We start from the raw sequence: 18,320 nt of genomic DNA, 5'->3' as shown, positions 1-18,320 counted from the left end.
TATGCCTGCTTCTTTTTACACAAATGTTAGGATACCATACACACTTTTCTGGACCTTCCTTTAAAAAAAATTAACATGGCCTGCAAATTGATTTTTTTTAATGTTTATTTATTGATTTTTGAGAGAGAGAGAGAGAGAGAGAGCACAACCAGGGGAGGGGCAGAAAGAAAGAGAGAAACACAGACTCCAAAGCAAGCTCCAGACCCTGGGCTATCAGCACAGAGTCTGATGCAGGCTCAAACTCACAAAGCGTGAGATCATGCCGTGATCGGAAGTTGGACGCTTAACCGACTGAGCTACCCAGTTGCCCTTCAAATTGATTCTTAGCAGCACATATAAAGTTGCTCAGTTCTTTGTAATGCTGCATAGTATTCAGTAGAGTTGTTATAACCATAATTTATTTAACTGGTACTTTATGTGAACATCTAAGCTGTTTCCAGCTTAGACTTGTAACTATTATAAACAATGCTGTGGTAAATTGCCTAATACAGTCTTTGTGTATGCATGTATATCAGCAAAAAAAAAAAAAAAAAATCCCAGAAGTGGAATTTCTGGAGCAAGAATTTATGCATTTTTAAATAACCCCTTATTATGGAAACCAATTTGACAATAAATTTCATATATTGAAAAAAAAAAGAAAAAGAAATTGTGGTTTATATACACATTAGAATACTACTTGGCAATGAGAAAGAATGAAATCTGGCCTTTTGTAGCAACGTGGATGGAACTGGAGAGTGTTATGCTAAGTGAAATAAGTCATACAGAGAAAGACAGATACCACATGTTTTCACTCTTATGTGGATCCTGAGAAACTTAACAGAAAACCATGGGTGAGGGGCAGGAAAAAAAGTTAGAGAGGGAGGGAGCAAAACCATAAGAGACTCTTAAAAACTGAGAACAAACTGAGGGTTGATGGGGGGTGGGAGAGAGGGGAGGGTGGGTGATGGCTATTGAGGAGGGCACCTGTTGGGATGAGCACTGGGTGTTGTATGGAAACCAATTTGACAATAAATTTCATATAAAAAAAGAAAAAAATAAATAAATAACCCCTTATTATAAAACTGAGGAAAATAAACATGGTGTTATAACCAGGTGTGCTTTATTGCCAGTTTTTCTAGAATGAGGTATACTTAATTTGGGAATCAGGTTATTTTAAAATGGCATATTCATTACCTTATTTGTTTTTCATAATAGTTTCATTTTCTTTCTCAGTCTATATATCCAGATGTTTCGAAATGAAAAAATATTCCTTTGCTGCACCTACAATGATAAACTCTCCCCCTAAATACCCTAGAGATCTATGATGAGAAAATAAGAAATGAATTATTTGAGAGCATTTTAAAAGATTTGTGCAAGGAAGTCAGTATTTATTTCAAGGGGAGTATGACTATTACCTTACCTGTTGTCTCTTTTCTTTCAAATATATTTGGGATTCGCTGCTAATATTCACAGTTGATAGGATACCATGAGGAGGCAGCATGAACTATTTTTCTGTACATGCCTCCGACATTGGTTTCACTTACAGTTAAAAAGTTAGAATTTGGGGGCACCTGGATGGCTCAGTCGCTTAAGCGTCCGACTGCAGCTCAGGTCATGATCTCACAGCTCGTGAGTTCGAGCTCCGCGTCAGGCCCTGTGCTGACAGCTCAGAGCCTGGAGCCTGTTTCAGATTCTGTGTCTCCCTCTCTCTCTCTGACCCTCCCCGTTCATGCTCTGTCTCTCTCTGTCTCAAAAGTAAATAAACATTAAAAAAAAATTTACAAAAAAAAAAAAAGTTAGAATTTGGTTTTGTTTGAATTATGTGTGTTTGAATCATGATTGCTTCCTTAGGATCTTAACATGTTAGTCCTACAGAAGTATGGCTTTGTTTTTTATGTGTTTGGATGTTGAAGCAATGTCAATTGCCTCTGGTTACCCAGAGGATGAATATAAAGCTTTAAACACTTATTCTCACACATTGTACTTACCCACCATCCCAGACTGATAACAATTCATGGACTGGCCCCAATCAGTGGACCACATTTTATGTAGCACTGGCTTAGAATATAGCGGAAAAATGAGGACAAGGAAGACAGGAGAAAGCCAGTGACTGCTTAGAAGGAAAATAGTCAACCTTGTAGAGTCCATGCTAATTTCTTTTAGGTGTGTGTGTGAGAGAGCGAGAGATCAGACACCTGGTTAATGGTCTAAGATAGGATTGGCAGATTTTTCTGTAAAAAGCCAAACAGTAAATATTTTAGGCTTTGCAGGCCAGCTACCTAACTCTGCCCTTGTAATGTGAACACAGTTATAGATAATATGTAAATGAGTGTGGCTGTGTGCCAGTAACACTTTATTTCTAAAAACTGTCAGTGGGCCTAATTTGGCCCGTGGGCCATAGTTGCCAACTCCTGGTCTAAGATATGGTGAATACTTCACAGCAGATCATGAGTATCTTGGGATGTAAAATATTAGGAATAAGTTTTTCCTGATGTTCCTTAATGTTTTATTGAGTTGTCAGCTCAGTCACGGGGCCAGCTAATTCCTCTCTGCTATGTGCTGAGAATAGTTCAATTCCTAACTCAGAATAGGACTATAGAAAATGTTTATAGATGATGCTGTACAGATGTCTGCTCTCTTCTACAGCAAATGGACTGATGAATCTAATCCATTTCTTTTTTTTTCATTCTGAAATTGATCCATTGCCTCATAGGAAACACAGAGGTTCTGTGAACAAGTCCGTGCTGCCATCAAGGCAATGATTGCAGTATATTATTCACTTCCCAAGAATCAGGGTAAGCCACTGTATACACATAAATGTTTGATTTATAGATCAGATCTTTGCTAATATGACAGCTTCTGTCCTGAGACTATTACCTTTTCTTCAATTTGAGCATGTAGTGTAACTTGCTCACGTAAAATGCCCTCAAAGATAATATAATATCAGTGACCTCCATAAATAATGCTTTATGCTAAGATATGGATGCTGTGTTACCATCTTCCCTGCTTTGCCTGACTCAAAGGTTTTTAGTTTTCACTGGCTCCTCCCCCTCTAACCCATTATAACCACTATAGATGCTGGATCTATAGGGGCCTCCCTGGTCTCCTCCACCCATATGACATCACACACTGTTTCTGAGCTCCTTTACAAGTTAAGTGACCTCCAGCCCTGCCTGTAGGGTAATGCCTTGATTATAACCATGCCAAAATTATAAATGAATGCATGTCTCATGGCTCTTTAGGGTTACTCAGAGATAGTTTAAACTTCAAGTGTTTCAGCCACAGTTGCCAAGGGACCATTGACCTTAACGAATGGATACATGCTGTCATGGAAGTATTTTGTTCCAGATCTCTTTTGGAGAGCACTACTCAGAAATGGTGGGAGGAGCAAGAAAAAGACATGGGGAAATACATAAGACCTGAGTTTTGTGTTGGTACTCACATTACTTTAAGTTCTGAAGGGCTTAAACTCTCAAGAAAGCAGATGGTGACTTCCAGAAAGGAGACCAGGCTGCTTAGTCTTTGGGTTTGGCTACAGGAATCACTCTGAGAAAGCTGGTACGAAGCACCACTCTGGACATCGTAGATGGCATGGCTCAACTTATGGATGTGCTTTTCATGACTCCAACTCAGAGGTAGTGATGCTACAATTGGGTTTATCAGTTAATGGGGTTCCTTGCTTCAGGGAGCGGAAAAAAAACTCATTTCAACAGCAAAGTTACTAATAGCTGAGAATGATGTCGAGCAAGATCATTCTTTTTTAGGAGAGAGGAACATTGGTTATTCATATATCCTTATTGATTCCTTTCCCCAGCTCAGAGAACAATGACCTTATTTCCTACAACAGTGTCTGGACTGCATGCCAGCAGGTTCCTCAGATACCAAGAGGTGGGTGAGAGTGGGAAATGGGCTGTTGACTCTGCTGGCCAAAGCAGATAGCTCTCTCATATCTAGTTTGTAGTTTTGTAGCATGTGTATATTTTAACTTACAACTTAGTGGAATGCATATAGTTTATCAGTAACATCAAAAAATAGGTATTAACATTTTTTGACAGTCTTTTTAGCTCTTATACTTAAAAAAATTTTTTTTTAATGTTTATTTATTTTTGTGACAAAAAGAGACAGTGTGAGCAGGGAAGGAGCAGAGAGATACGGAGACACAAAATCTGAAGCAGGCTCCAGGTTCTGAGCTGTCAGCACAGAGCCTGACATGGGGCTCAAACCCACAAACCATGAGATCATGACCTGAGCTAAAGCCAGACACTTAACCAACTAAACCACCCAGGCGACCTAGTTCTCATACATTTTTAGCCCTCTTTCTGTGGCCGTGTCTTGTTGAACAAATGTGATTTGTTCTCCTGGTCCTGCCCCAGGAGCATTATTATGGGACACACTGAAGCCCCTATGAGGTAGTGCCAGCTGGGCCAAAAGCAGTGTTTGTCAAGAGGACCATGAAGAGGAACATCATGTTACCATTTTATTTCTTCTAGTGGTGAATGATGAAAAGCTTTTTAACTCCTCTGGTTACCCAGAGGATGAATATGAGAAAAATTTTATTAAACCACTGCTCTTGTTGACTATCCTTGGCACTCTTCACAAATGGGAACACCATTGGTTGCCATTTGCAGACTTCACAGAATTGTTGGGTTTCTCCTCTAATTCTAGTGCTTCTGATTTTTCACTCGTAGATAACAAAGCTGCAGCCCTTTCAATGCTGACGAAGAATGTGGATTTTGTGAAGGATGCACATGAGGAAATGGAGCAGGTGAGGGGACAACTCCATGATCATAGATGATACTATAAAGAAAGGAAATGTCCTGAGCATTAACTCAATAAGTCCCATCTTCACTCCTGGCTTTCAACTCCCATCTCCTGCCCACACCAGTGTGTGATTTAGTACCACTCCCCTCTGTCTACTGCTGGGCAAGGGGAGTGAGAACAGGGTGCTTGAACTCTGTAGCCATTAGTGAAGTAGCTGGCTGAGGTTTGGGGATAACTCAGACATGATGCTGAAAGTGTAAAAGCCTTGGTTTTTTGTTTTTTGGGGTTTTTTTGGCATTCAAATATATCATGGCATGTCTTAGGCCGTGGAAGAATGTGACCCATACTGTGGCCTCCTGAATGACACTGAGGACAACTCTGATAACCACGGTGATGAAGAGGATGATGGGTTGGGGTATCCAAACAATCGGGACTTATATTGGTCAGAGGAGGATCAAGAGCTCATAATCCCATGCCTTGCACTGGTGAGAGCATCAAAAGCCTGCCTGAAGAAAATCCGGATCTCAGTGGCAGAGAATGGGAAGAAGGATCAGGTGGCCCAACTGGACGACATTGTGGATATCTCTGACGAGATCAGCCCTAGGTAAGTGGAATCCCCACTTGAAACATGTGAGCAGCAGCATGTGACCTCAGCTTGTGTTGTCACCTTAAGCTTTTCCCCCAGTTTTTTATTTTGAACATTTTCGACCTACAGGAAAGTTGATAAAAGTATTGCATTGAACATCCATGTATCCTTCATCTATGTTCACCTGCTCACATTTTTTTCAATATTGGTTTATTTCTCAATGGATTAGATGTGCCATTTTTCTCCTGAACCATTTGAGAGTAAGTTGCAGACATCAGTGACATTTCACCCCTAAATACTTCAGCACGTATCTCTAAGAACAGACATTATTATTATATCTGCGAAATATAACGTTGAATAGAAAATAGTTACTATTCAAATGTCCCCATTTGTCTCTAAAATGTATTTTAAAGCCTTTTTTTTTTTTTTATCAAGGGGTCTGTCATAGTGTCACAGTGCATTTGGTTGTCATCTCTTGCAGTAGTCTGGTTTGGTTGTAGTCTCTTGCAACTATAACAGTTCCTATCCAAGAATCTAGGTCAGTTGTCTCACAGAATATCCAAAAATCTGGATTCATGTGATTGTCTTTTGTATGATTATAGATTATATTCAAGTTAAATATTTTTTTGGCAAGGATTATAGATTATATTCAAGTTAAGTATTTTTTTGGCAAGGCGATCACATATTTGAGTATTTTGTGCTTCTCATTGTATCATATTGGGCAGGTGCATAATGTTAGTTTGTCCCATTATTAGTGGTACTAAATTGCATCACTTGGGTAAAGTCATGCCCACTTGAGTGACATCCATGGATGAACTCCACAGTTATTAAATTGATGGTTTCACATCCTCCCATTTTTAACTGAATTAATCATGTCCTATCATATAGGCCAAGGGAGTTTTTCCCCCCAGATTCCTAGGGAAATGGGGTAAGTAGATATTTAGTACATATCAGTTGAATTGATTCTGGTTGCTCAATTTAAGGAATTAATAGGCATTTATGGGACATTTCTCACATTCTCTCATGCCTTAATTGTGTACTGAAAACCACCCAGTTCAGCTTTGTTCCTTTTTTTGTTAATGGTTATTTTTGCTTTCTGTCCTTAGTGTGGATGATTTAGCTCTGAGTATATACCCACCTATGTGCCACTTGACTGTGCGAATCAATGTAAGTACCAACTTGAGGGAATAGCTACTGACCTAAATGTAGAATTTCCCTAATTACTAATATTTCCTTTAAGCTATAGGAAACATATTTATTTGTTACACTAGGATGCCAGTACAACAATAATGTCACAGTTCTTACATGTATTTCTGCCTGATAAATATTTATTGAAGTTGAATTCTAATAGCCATGAGTTCTGGTACTACTCTCTTCCATAACCTCTTGGGCAGTCACTTAGAAAAACCCAAAGACCTTAGAAAATGCTACTTTGAAAAAGAAAGTTTGATTTACCACAGTACTTTAGTATCTTCTCAACCTGAAGTTGTAAATGCCTGATTTCTGGTGTAGGCAAAACCAAGTGTTCCAGAAACATACTCTGTTCTAATATAAACACATTGGGTGATTTAACTACAAAAGGTCAAGCTCTTTATAAAAATCTGATTTTATTGTATTCTTTCATGTCCTGAGTCCTGTGCTAGAGAGAATTCTATTATTTTTAGAGACTCAGATTATCTCTACAGTTACTGGAAAAAGAAGTAAAACTACCAAATGGCTTATATCTTATATTCAGAATTTTCAATCCTAAAAATATTTGATAAATTAGATAGTGGAAATTAAATTCATCAAATGTATCTTCACAGTGTGCATATACCTTAAAGTAGAATAGGATCCTTTTGGGCATTAACTTCTTTTTTCACATTCACTTTTATAAATTGACTTCCCAAGAAATAAACATCATTAGCAATATGTCTTGTCAATTACTCCAAATAAAAAAAAAATTAAAAGATGTACTATATATTGGTGGCATATATATATCCTCATGTTACCTTGTTACCGGTATGCTTAAAATTCTGTACATAGAATTTTTTTAAAAAGGAACTTCAGCTGTTCCTGCTATATATTCAAAGCTATCAGCAATTGGGACAAATTCAGGTTATATTCTTACTTTTTTCATTTTTTAAAAATTTAAAAGTATTAACAAATTTTTAAAATTTATAAAATGTTAAAGTAGCAATACTAATAAGATTTTGCTAAATAGAAAAGAATCCTATAATTCTACCACCGTAATGTAACCAGAATTTTTGTTTTTGCACTTTCCTTCAAGTTTTTTTTTTTTTTTTCTGTTTTTTTATTACTTGAGTCTTAATATATCTTGGCTTTCCTTTCCTTTTTATAGTAGGACTCAGGGTGAGTAACTTCTCTGTTTCTTTTCTAGTCTGCAAAACTTGTATCTGTCTTAAAGAAGGCACTTGAAATTACTAAGTGAGTATGAGGACTTCTCCCCAAATAGCTTTTTTGAGAATAAACCTATCCAATCATTCTCAGCTCCCAAAGCCCCATTTTAAGAAGAAGTAGAAGAACGTGGGTGTGATGTTTTCTTTCCACGTGAGTTGTGGAGCATCTAAGTTTCTACAAAGAAACTTGCCTTCTCTTACTATAGTTTCGTCTGTGCTCCTTTTGTGGGTAGGTTTTCCCTTGACAGTATAAATTTAACTTCTCTTTCTCCCCATTCCATTTTCAGAGCGAGTCATGTGACCCCACAGCCAGAAGATAGTTGGATCCCTTTACTCGTTAATGCCGTTGATCATTGCATGAACAGAATCAAGGAACTCACTCAGAATGAACTTGAACTGTGAGTTTTCAGGCTCATTTGCACTCTCCATTCTCCTTATATCACAGGTAGCCTCTGATGTCTGCTTTTAAAATGGGGCTAGAATGCTTTCTGGATCAAAATGGAGTTCCTATCCATCCTTGTCAAGAGACGCTACTACCAAAGATTGTTGGTTAGGCCAGACTGGCAGTTATTTATATACTACATAAGTCTGATATATTTTTCTGTGCTAGATACAAAAGATAATTGCATGAGTTTGCATTTCTGAATCGTGTTTCAGAGATTCCTGCAGAAGCTGCCTTATTCCCTATTTGCAATAAAGTGTGTTAATTCATTGTTAAACCTATTGATGGGCTTAATAAAATGTTGACCTGCTGGTAATTCAATAAGTAACCTTTCAAAGTTTCTTTCTGTCAGAAATACAGTGGGTTGAGACTAGCACATCACTTTCATTTGGGTTTATAGGTCTAACGGTCTGATTCTGATCAGAACTGTACTTAGAACAAAAACGCTTGACTTTACTTCTTTAGAGAAGATGACTTCAAAGCCCCTGTGAGTACTTCAGTGTGTTATATAATATTATTATTCTTATCATTAAGTCCTTCTGAATATTATTCCATCCCAGTCTCCAAAATTATTTTTTGGTATTGAGCTCATTTGTTAGGTTTGTCCACTTTATTGAACAGATTTAGTTTTCTTATAAATACTTGTATTATTGTTTGGTTATATGTTACATGTGTCTCCAAATGTAAATACAAAATTTTTATAAATCAAAAATTTTTAAACGTATAAGAGAGTTTATATAATTTTAAGGGGCTTTCAGTTAGTCCTTTTGCACAACCTTCATTATATTTTTGCATTGGTCTGGACGATCACATACTGGGAAGCAAGGTGTACATCGCCTGTAGTGATGTGTATTCTGGTGACCTGACTTGGGCCTTGTGCATGTGCTATAGGTCTCCACAACCTCTAATGCCAGTTCTTTGCCTTACATAGATGTAACTTACCCCGTCTGCCCTTCTGATGTCCCCGCGGTCTTTTTAGGTATAATCAGCAACAGCAGGCATTCTTCTGAGCCATGAGTGTGTACTTGGGTTGAAATTCCTTATGTCAAATGAGTTTTAATTTACTTTTATGAAGTGCCATTCTATAAGTTTAATAAGAGTTGTGAACAGAAGGAGCTAAAATCACACTGAGAGTGTCAAAGCAATGAAACAATGTAAACAAAAAAAAATTACAACTTTGTACAAAAGGAGTCCACTTCTTTTATTTTTTCTTCCAGTACTTATTCTCTATATAGTTAATAGTTTTCATATTTCTCCAGTGGGCCAAGTTCATGTTATCAGCATCAGACTTTAATCATGGGATACTTAATGGAAGTTTAAGCGGGAAGTTCAGGGGCTTTCACAGTGATATTTCTGTAGTTGGTTTGGTTCTGGAACATATCACAGTCCATTTCCACAGTGAGCCTCTGGGGCCCCACCTGTGTCGGTGTGAACTGGAATTGGGTGTACAAGGTCTTTCTGGGCAGCACTGAAGCTAATCTGAAATAAAGGAAAAGGCAGGTGATAGTTCTTTCCCATTGCTTTGCTGGCCCCTGTGACTCTTTCCCTACTTAAAGAGGTGAACTGTGAAGAAATAAACATTTAAGTACCTGCTGTTGAAACAGAAGAGGTTTTCAAGGGATACAGGAGCACTGATGCATAGGGGCACTTGTACCCCAATGTTTATAGCAGCACTCTCAACAATAGCCAAATTATGGAAAGAGCCTAAATGTCCATCAACTGATGAATGGATAAAGAAATTGTGGTTTATATACACAATGGAATACTACGTGGCAATGAGAAAGAATGAAATATGGCCCTTTGTAGCAACGTGGATGGAACTGGAGAGTGTGATGCTAAGTGAAATAAGCCATACAGAGAAAGACAGATACCATGTGTTTTCACTCTTATGTGGATCCTGAGAAACTTAACAGAAACCCATGGGGGAGGGGAAGGAAAAAAAAAAAGAGGTTAGAGTGGGAGAGAGCCAAAGCATAAGAGACTGTTAAAAACTGAGAACAAACTGAGGGTTGATGGGGGGTGGGAGGGAGGGGACGGTGGGTGATGGGTATTGAGGAGGGCACCTTTTGGGATGAGCACTGGGTGTTGTATGGAAACCAATTTGACAATAAATTTCAAGAAAAAGAAAGAGAAAGGAGGGAAGGAAGGAAGGAAGGAACGAACAGAGGAGGTTTTAAGGGAATACAAGACAGTAGCCTCCCTATGGTGAACAATTGCATGGTTGAGAAGAGAAACATCCTATTCTAAGGGCTTCCAAGCTGCATCTGTTATTTCTTTTTAAAAAAAATTTTTTTTAACGTTTTATTTATTTTTGAGACAGGGAGAGACAGAGCATGAACAGGGGAGGGTCAGAGAGAGGGAGACACAGAATCCGAAACAGGCTCCAGGCTCTGAGCTGTCAGCACAGAGCCCGACGTGGGGCTCGAACTCACGGACCGCGAGATCATGACCCGAGCCGAAGTTGGCCGCTTAACCGACTGAGCCACCCAGGCGCCCCTGTTATTTCTTTTATCACCTGTGACTTCAGTCTGGTCCCACTCTTGGTATTACCCAGGGTATGTTTGGGAAAGCTTTGGTTTTGGAACCCTTGTGTTGCTAAGTGCTGTGAGAATACAGTGGACATATACAGAAGATGTCAGTATGACAACAGGTGGTCTTTGGAGCCCTATCAAGAACCTCCTGGCCTTCCTGTGGACCTTCTTACAGTGACTAAGGGCATAGTGCAGATTCCCTGTGAGGAGCTTTCTCCACAGTTGATCAGGGATACCACAAAAATGTAGTTGAATGTTGGCAGTCCCTCCTCTCAACTTATTGGCAAGAGTGATTCATTGAGTTTCATAAGGCTGAGGCACACGCTCAATAACCAGACAACTGTCAGCAATTTCAGGGATGGTAGGAGTAAGTATCGTGAACTCTAAATTGTATACTGTGTTTTCAACAAAGGATACAGTGACACAGTGAGAAGAGGTAATGAAAGAAGATTCCTGCAACATACTGAAACCAACAAGGGACTAATGTAGAGAACTCCTACAAATCAACAAGGAGAAAAAGCTGGAACACAAAAGAAAAGTGGGCAAAGAGAACACACCTTTTACAGAGGAGGAAACAGAAAAAGCTAATAAATATATGAAGAGTTGCAAATTAAAACAATGAGGTGATAGAGATATTACCTTCTTTCTATTAGCCCAGAAGAGAAGAGAAAGCAGGGTGTTGCCAAGAGTGGAGGAATGGTAGGAATTCAGAAACTCATGTACTGCTGGAGGGAGTGTGGACTTCTGCAGTCATTCTGCAAATAAATCTGATAGTACCCAGTCAAACCAGGTCATATTCTGTGACCTAGCAATAAGAAGATGCACGAGGATGTTCATTGCAATAGTATTTGTGGTGTTTGGGAGTTGGTGGCACTCTGGGTGCCTATCACTGTGGAAAGAGAGTGGTAGGAAGTCTGGGATGTACACAGTGAAGCATTATGTTGCAGAAGCAATGGATGCAACATATGCAGATGAATCTCAGAAACAGTTCTGAGTGAAAAATAAGATTAGATATAATGTACATAAGTTAAAAATACAGTCTTATAGGGGCGCCTTGGTGGCTCAGTCAGTTAAGCATCTGACTTTGGCTCAGGTCATGATCTCACAGTTCGTGGGTTTGAGCCCTGTGTCAGGCTCTGTGCTGACAGCTCAGAGCCTGGAGCCTGCCTGCTTCAGATTCTGTGTCTCCCTATCTTTCTGTTCCTCCCCTGCCTGTGCGCGCGCGCGCGCTCTCTCTCTCTCTCTCTCTCTCTCTCTCAAAAATAAATAAAGATTAAAAATAAAAAAATACTGTCTTATAGCACACTTTTTACACATTCTGATGAAAGGATACACACACTTACAAAAGAATGCAAAAGGGGCTGGTGGGAACAGGAATAAAAAGGAATATTTAAACAAAATTTTGTATTATGATTGTCATTAGTAGAATGCAGTTCACTGGCTGCACCAAGAGGCAGCCTACCCTCCCTGTGATAGTCTCTAGTACTCAGGCCTAACCTCCCTGACTGCAGAGCAGCGATCAGGGTCGTGTGGGTGCCCAAGGGGCATGTAGCCTCCCTCACTCCTGTCTCCCAGGATGAGAGAGGCCCTAATTCTTTTAGTTCAACTTGCAGAGGTATTTCCTCTGTCTCAATGGACATGGCAAAAAGGCAGTCATTAATTTTGGGTCCCTGTCTTTCTGACTAGTTGAGGTGTTTTAGCGGGATGAGAAGCTTGTAGTCTCTTACCTGTATCTCTTCTCTCTGTAAATGAGCCCCCTTCCGAAAATGGAGATCACACAGTCCTGCATGGGAACATCTAGGAAGTTATGGACGCTGACTGAAGCCTTAAGAAGTTGATATTGCTCTGTTGTTTCTGGCATCTGTAGGAAGAGGCAAAACCTGAAGCAGATGTCAAGAGCACAGAGGCACAGTTACTGCTTCCCCTCCTAGGCATCCTCCCTGTACTCTCTTCAGTTACTCTTCTGCCTCTGCCTTCCGGACTCCAAACTCCAAACTTCCTTCCCAAACTCCACAGCTGACTTCTTTACCCCTCTATCTGGTCTTCCTGCATTTATTCTTACCCTTGATTCATGAGTAGCCATCTCTGATGGTGCCTCTCCTCCGCTTAGAAAGGTGAGGGGTAGGAGCACCTGGGGGGCTCAGTAGGTTGAGCGTCCGACTTTGGCTCACATCATGATCTCACAGTTCATGAGTTCCAGCCCCATGTCAGGCTTTGTGCTGATGGTTCAGAGCCTGGAGCCTGCTTCAGATTCTGTGTCTCCCTCTCTGCCCCTACCTTGCCACCCCCCCACCATCTCTCTGTCTCAAAAATAAATAAACATTAAAAAAAATTATTGTAAAGAAAAAAAGGTGAGGGGTTTCCCATTGTCTTCAGAATTCATCTTTGGTTGGCATTCAGAGCCCTTCGTGGCCTGACCCCAATCTCCTTCGCCAGCCTCACCTGTTCTTCCCTCAACTAAACGACATCCCAGCCACCCTGGGCACTTTCCCATCCCAGCACACCCCTCAGGCTCCCTTCTTTTGGGCCTCTGTGTTGAGTCTTCTGCCTGCAGTGGCCTTCCTCCACCTCTGCACTGAAGCTTACCTATTTTTCAAGGCCCAGCATAAATGCCATCTCTTTCCATTAAGTCTTCCTCAAACCAGCTGGAATTAATCCCCTTACTTCACTTATCCCATAGTGACTTTGTACCTCTATTTAAGCACTTACATAAAAGACCAAACATTATGTCTCCTTTACTTAATTATAATATAACCTCCTTGAGGGCTGGGGCCAGATTGCATTAATTTTGGCCAGGGTAGACATGGAAAGAGGATTAAATCAAAAGCCATAAGCCTTTGAAACATCCCATTTTTATGATCATGGGCATGATACTCTCTAGGACTGTTTCCTCATCTGAATAATGGGAATAGTTCCACCTCACAGGGATTTTGTATTAAAAGAAGTTGAAAATACATTGGCCTATGTATAAAGCACTAAATAAACATTGGCTGGTATTATCCTTCTAACTATGAAGGCAGCAACTGGGGAGATCCTCATAAAAATCTTTAACCTGGGAATGCAAGCTGGTGTAGCCACTCTGGAAAACAGTATGGCGGTTCCTCAGAAAGCTAAAAATAGAACTACCCTACGACCCAGCAGTTGCACTACTAAGCATTTATCCACTGGATACAGGTGTGCTGTTTCAAAGGGACACATGCACCCCCATGTTTATAGCAGCACTATCAATAGCCTAAGTATGGAAAGAGTCCAAATGTCCATCGATGGATGAATGGATAAAGAAAATGTGTGTATATATACAATAGAGTATTACTTGGTGATCAAAAAGAATGAAATCTTGTCATTTGCAACTACATGGATGGAACTGGAGGGTATTATGCTAAGTGAAATTAGAGAAAGACAAAAATCATATGAATTCACTCATAAGGACTTTAAGAGACAAAACAGATGAACATAAGGGAAGGGAAACAAAATATAAAAACAGGGAGGGGGACAAAACATAAGAAACTCTAGATATAGAGATCAAAGAGAGGGTTACTGGAGGTGTTGTGAGAGGGGGGATGGGCTAAAATGGGTAAAGGGCACTAAGGAATCTACTGAAATCACTTGCACTATATGCTAACTAATTTGGATGCAAATTAAAAAAAAAAAGAAAAAAAATGAAGACCATGATTGACTGTTAAAAAAAAAAAAATCTTTAACCAAAAAAAAGTTGGAAGATGTAAACCTTAATAGCATATGTAAAAAACTATCTCTTTTAAGAGAGATCTGTCAACCTAGCCTTTTCGGGTAATCCTACAGCACAGTCATTTGCCCTGAAGCTTGAGGGGCTTTGATTCCTTCTGAAACAGAGCAAAGGATAGCAATTCGGGGAAAGACTGGTGCCTACCTCAATGACTAGGCGTGGTCTACAAATGGCAATGTCTTCCTGAGCAAAGCAGCTGAGGCTGGACTCAGATTGCGTTGCCGTGGCTATGGCCGTGAGTCTGAGGAAGCTGTTCTCTGGTGGGCTTTGCTCAAAACAGGAGAAGGACAGGCTGTTGGTGGTGGTTTCATAAACTGAAACATACGACAGGCAGAGTCAGTGCAAAGGAATGAGTGCATGTGCCCTGGAAAGAAGGAATAGTTACACACAGTGCAAAGTATCGCACTGAAGCCAGCAAGATGCCCCATTTCTCACAGCAATTTCAAACTTGGAACTCACTCAAGACCCCACTCCCACCACCATCACTGCCTCCGCCAGCGCTCTTGGCAGACCTCCTCAGTAGGGTTGTGGAAGGTTCCTGTAAACTAGAATGAGTTAAGCTCTCTGGCCTCAGTTGCCTTGTCTGATAAGAATGCCTACCTGGTGGGATAGCTTGTGTTAAATGAGATACTGAGTGCTTATCTCAGATGCTACCACACAGTCGTTGCTAAATATATGCTTACTTAGTTCCTCCCTATTCTGTTTCTTCAGTTTCCCTTTTGCAGAGAAAATGAAGCCATCCTTCATCCTTGAGGAATCTTCTCAAGCTCATGTTCCCATTCCCAACCCCGTAGACATAGACCTCTACCCCTGCTGCCACCCGGAAGATGAAGTGTCCGCCCTCCCCAAGTTGAACCTCCACTTTTGAGGTCTGTGTCCCATCCTGACCCCACTATTGCCTGCTGTGTAACTTCGGGCAAATTATTTAAGCTCTCTGTCTTTGTCTCCTCATCTGTAAAGTGGGGATACCATTGGTTGCTACCTCTTAAGGTTGTTGTGAGGATAAATGATATAATGCATAATGCACACTTAACCCTATGTTTGCCAAAAATAAGCTACAGTTATTCTAGTTGCCCCTCCTTTCCCCAAGGGTTGCACCGCCAATTTTAACCCATCTTTCCTGAGGCTTCAGTCTTTCCCTCTCTGTTGATTATTTTCCTCAGCACGAAAGCAGATTCTGCTCTCTCATCTTAAACAAACAAAAAAACCCACCCTCTCTCTACCCAGTGTCCCTGGCTGACAACCACTCATCCTGTTCCTTTTTCTGTCTGTTCTTCCAGGAAGGACTGGCACACTGTGTCTTGCTTTCTCAACTCTCAATCAGTTTAACCCCTAGGATGCTGTCCTTTGCCATCACTTCTCAGTAAGACCACTCCCTCAGTGTCTACTTTTCAGTCTTGACATTTTGTGGCTACTCTCCTGACCCTGCTGGGTGGTCCTCCTGTCTTTGACTTCTCCATTCACCTTCTGCTCCTTCCCTGCCTTCCCCCTACATGCTGGTGCTGCCTGCCTTCACCCTCTTCTCTTCTCACACCCCTTCTTCTACCCCCATGAGGTCATCGATGCCCTGACTTGGCAGCCCCCCTCTGTGCTGGGATTCCTCATCTGGTCTCAAACCAAGGCCTTTATTTTGAATGCCAGGTTTAGGTTTCCAGCTGTCTCCTGGCCATCTCTGGATGTCTCATGGGCTTTCGAACCCAATGGGCCCATACTTATTCTTCCTCATTTTCCCTATTCTAGGGGTTCATCCAAACTGAAAGCAACCCTCTAACCACCCCCCCATACATATTCACAAGTCCAAATCTATCCCACCTCCTTAATATGTCTTCATTTGAAGTGCTGCTACTCTGGTTTCTCCTTCATTCCTTGACTTGGTTATTACAAAACTTTCCAACCTCTGATCCAGTGTTTCTCAACATTACATGCACATTAGAGTCATATAGAGAGCTTTATAAAATGATCCCAATGCCAAGCTGCACACCAAATCAATTATATCAGACTCTGGTGGTGAGGCCCAGGCAGCAATATTTTTAAAGTTCCCCAGGTAAGGGGTGCCTGGGTGGCTCAGTTGGTTAAGTGGCCAACTTAGGCTCATGTCATGATCTCATAGTTCGTGAGTTTGAGCCCCACGTCGGGCTCTGTGCTGACAGCTGGGAGCTGGAGCCTGCTTCCAATTCTGTGTTTCCCTCTCTCTGCCCCCGCCCCCCGCTTGCACTCTGCCTCTGTCTCTCTCAAAAATAAATAAACATTAAAAAAAATTTTTTTTGAGTTCCCCAGGTGATTCAACATGTAGCCAAGATTCAGAACCAGTATTCTAATATGACCCTTTCCATTCCATTCTGCCAAAATGAATTTCTGATCACATTTGCTCCTCTAGTTCAATTTTTCCTAGCTCCCCACTGCCTAGAGAACAAAATTCAAACTCCTTGGCATGACATACAAGTCCCTGCATGATCCAAGTCCCTGCACCCCGCAAAAAGGAAACATGGTGGAGAAACTGGGGGCTGTGTGGGCTGGTTAGGAGACTGTTGCAATAATGTAGACAAGCTGTAGTCCACTGATTGTCTCTTGCCTGCCCATTGGAATCACCCAAAGAATTTAACCAGTTTTTGATGTTTGGGTCAAACCATGGGGTTTCTGATTTAATTGGTCTGGGGTTCAGGCTGAGCATCCAATTTCCCTGGGTGATTCATATATGCAGCAAGGTTTAAGAACAACTACTCTAGTCCAGGGTAACATAGGGAGCTTTTAAAAAGTACCATTGCCTGGACCCCATCCCAGACCAATTAAGTAGGAATTTGGGGGAGGAGGGAGAACCTGTGTACATGTTGTTCCTTCTGCCTTGAATACTCGTGACTCACTTTTCTGCCTGTCGCTGCCCTTCCTACTCATCCTTTCAGACTCGGTGTAGTCTGATGTATCTGGGAGCAGCCTGCTCCAACCTGGGTGACATGATCCCCTGCCATTGTACTCTGTTTACATCATCAAATACTTCTTATACTGCAGTCATGGTCTGTTTACTTATCTGACTTCAGTTGGAATTGTGAGTGCTTTTTTCTATGTGAAGCTCAATAAATATGTGTTGAATGACAGGCAGAGGGCACACCAGGGGCTAGAAGCCACCTCTTCAGAACTTCCGGTGTGCCCCATGGCTGTTGCCTACCCAGGGTAGGAGCTGGGGGTTGAGGAGGTCTGGCAAGGCCTTAGAATTACCCATGTTGGCACCAAGCGTGAGGAACAGCTTGTTCTTCCAGAGCTTGGCAGCAAGGATGCCATTGTAGTACATTGCCTGCACCCCAATTGCCAGCTCCACAGCCTTCTCCTCATCAGTGGGGTTAACCAGGATCACTGAGAACTGGGCATTCCCTCCTAGGCATAGGGAGCTGGGTGCTTCCAAGAACAGGTATAGAGGCTCAGCAGTCTTGAGCCTGGGAGGATGGATGCCACTGTCCTTTTCATGTTCCATTCTCTCTTTCTGGACTCTTTCCAGCACTTCTTTTTCTTGAGAAGATCCTGAAGAATGGAGGAAATAAAACAGGCCTCTTATCCAGAGGGTATAGACTCTTCTAATAAAAGTCCAGGATTAAGATTCATTTACCCAATGCTACTCAAATCCCAAAATCATAAGAGCTTTGCAACCCTCTAAGACCACATTTAGCTTAAAAAAAAAAAAAAAAAAAAAAAGTCCGAACATGAGACCAAAACCATAAAAATCCGAAAACACAGGCTGTAACTTCTTTCTAGATATGTCTCCTGAGGGGTGCGTGGGTGGCTTGGTTGGTTAAGCATCTACCTCTTGATTTTGGTTCAGATCATGATCTCACAGTTTGTGAGATTCAGCCCTGTGTCAGGGTCTGGGCTGACAGCACGGAGCCTG

General features: G+C 41.1%; 2 protein-coding genes across 16 annotated transcripts in view; one reads left to right on the top strand and one right to left on the bottom strand.

Annotated features, from left to right (window-relative positions):
* CCNDBP1 (cyclin D1 binding protein 1) overlaps positions 1–18,320 on the top strand; it is a 70,291-nt gene that overhangs the window by 1,472 nt on the left and 50,499 nt on the right. For 4 of the 8 annotated variants that reach the window (XR_006218650.1, XR_006218649.1, XR_006218651.1 and 1 more), the window contains exons 4-11: positions 2,693–2,774; positions 3,518–3,614; positions 3,794–3,867; positions 4,668–4,744; positions 5,064–5,344; positions 6,433–6,493; positions 7,707–7,753; positions 8,013–8,123. Coding sequence is in view for 5 of the 8 variants with exons in the window: in XM_042989034.1 (XP_042844968.1) it covers positions 2,693–2,774; positions 3,518–3,614; positions 3,794–3,867; positions 4,668–4,744; positions 5,064–5,344; positions 6,433–6,493; positions 7,707–7,753; positions 8,013–8,123 (830 nt within the window). In the remaining 3 variants the exon portion in view is untranslated. Of the gene's footprint in view, positions 1–2,692; positions 2,775–3,517; positions 3,615–3,793; positions 3,868–4,667; positions 4,745–5,063; positions 5,345–6,432; positions 6,494–7,706; positions 7,754–8,012; positions 9,838–11,110; positions 11,578–15,154; positions 16,527–18,320 lie in introns of those variants that run through there. The other 4 variants (XM_042989033.1, XM_042989035.1, XM_042989036.1 and 1 more) reach the window with 4 other exon arrangements.
* The window catches only part of EPB42 (erythrocyte membrane protein band 4.2), a 22,819-nt gene continuing 13,982 nt past the window's right edge, over positions 9,484–18,320 (bottom strand). For 5 of the 8 annotated variants that reach the window (XM_042989025.1, XM_042989027.1, XM_042989031.1 and 2 more), the window contains 4 exons: positions 17,657–17,956; positions 14,588–14,757; positions 12,426–12,559; positions 9,484–9,646 (listed from right to left, as the gene is read on the bottom strand). In XM_042989025.1, coding sequence (XP_042844959.1) covers positions 9,484–9,646; positions 12,426–12,559; positions 14,588–14,757; positions 17,657–17,956 — 767 coding nt within the window. Of the gene's footprint in view, positions 9,647–11,391; positions 11,504–12,425; positions 12,560–14,587; positions 14,758–17,656; positions 17,957–18,320 lie in introns of those variants that run through there. The other 3 variants (XM_042989030.1, XM_042989029.1, XM_042989032.1) reach the window with 3 other exon arrangements.

This window comes from Panthera tigris, chromosome B3 (assembly GCF_018350195.1).
Source record: "Panthera tigris isolate Pti1 chromosome B3, P.tigris_Pti1_mat1.1, whole genome shotgun sequence".
Taxonomy (NCBI): domain Eukaryota; kingdom Metazoa; phylum Chordata; class Mammalia; order Carnivora; family Felidae; genus Panthera; species Panthera tigris.
Note: the sequence above shows the minus strand (reverse complement) of the source record. Positions and strands in the feature narration are given on the sequence as shown.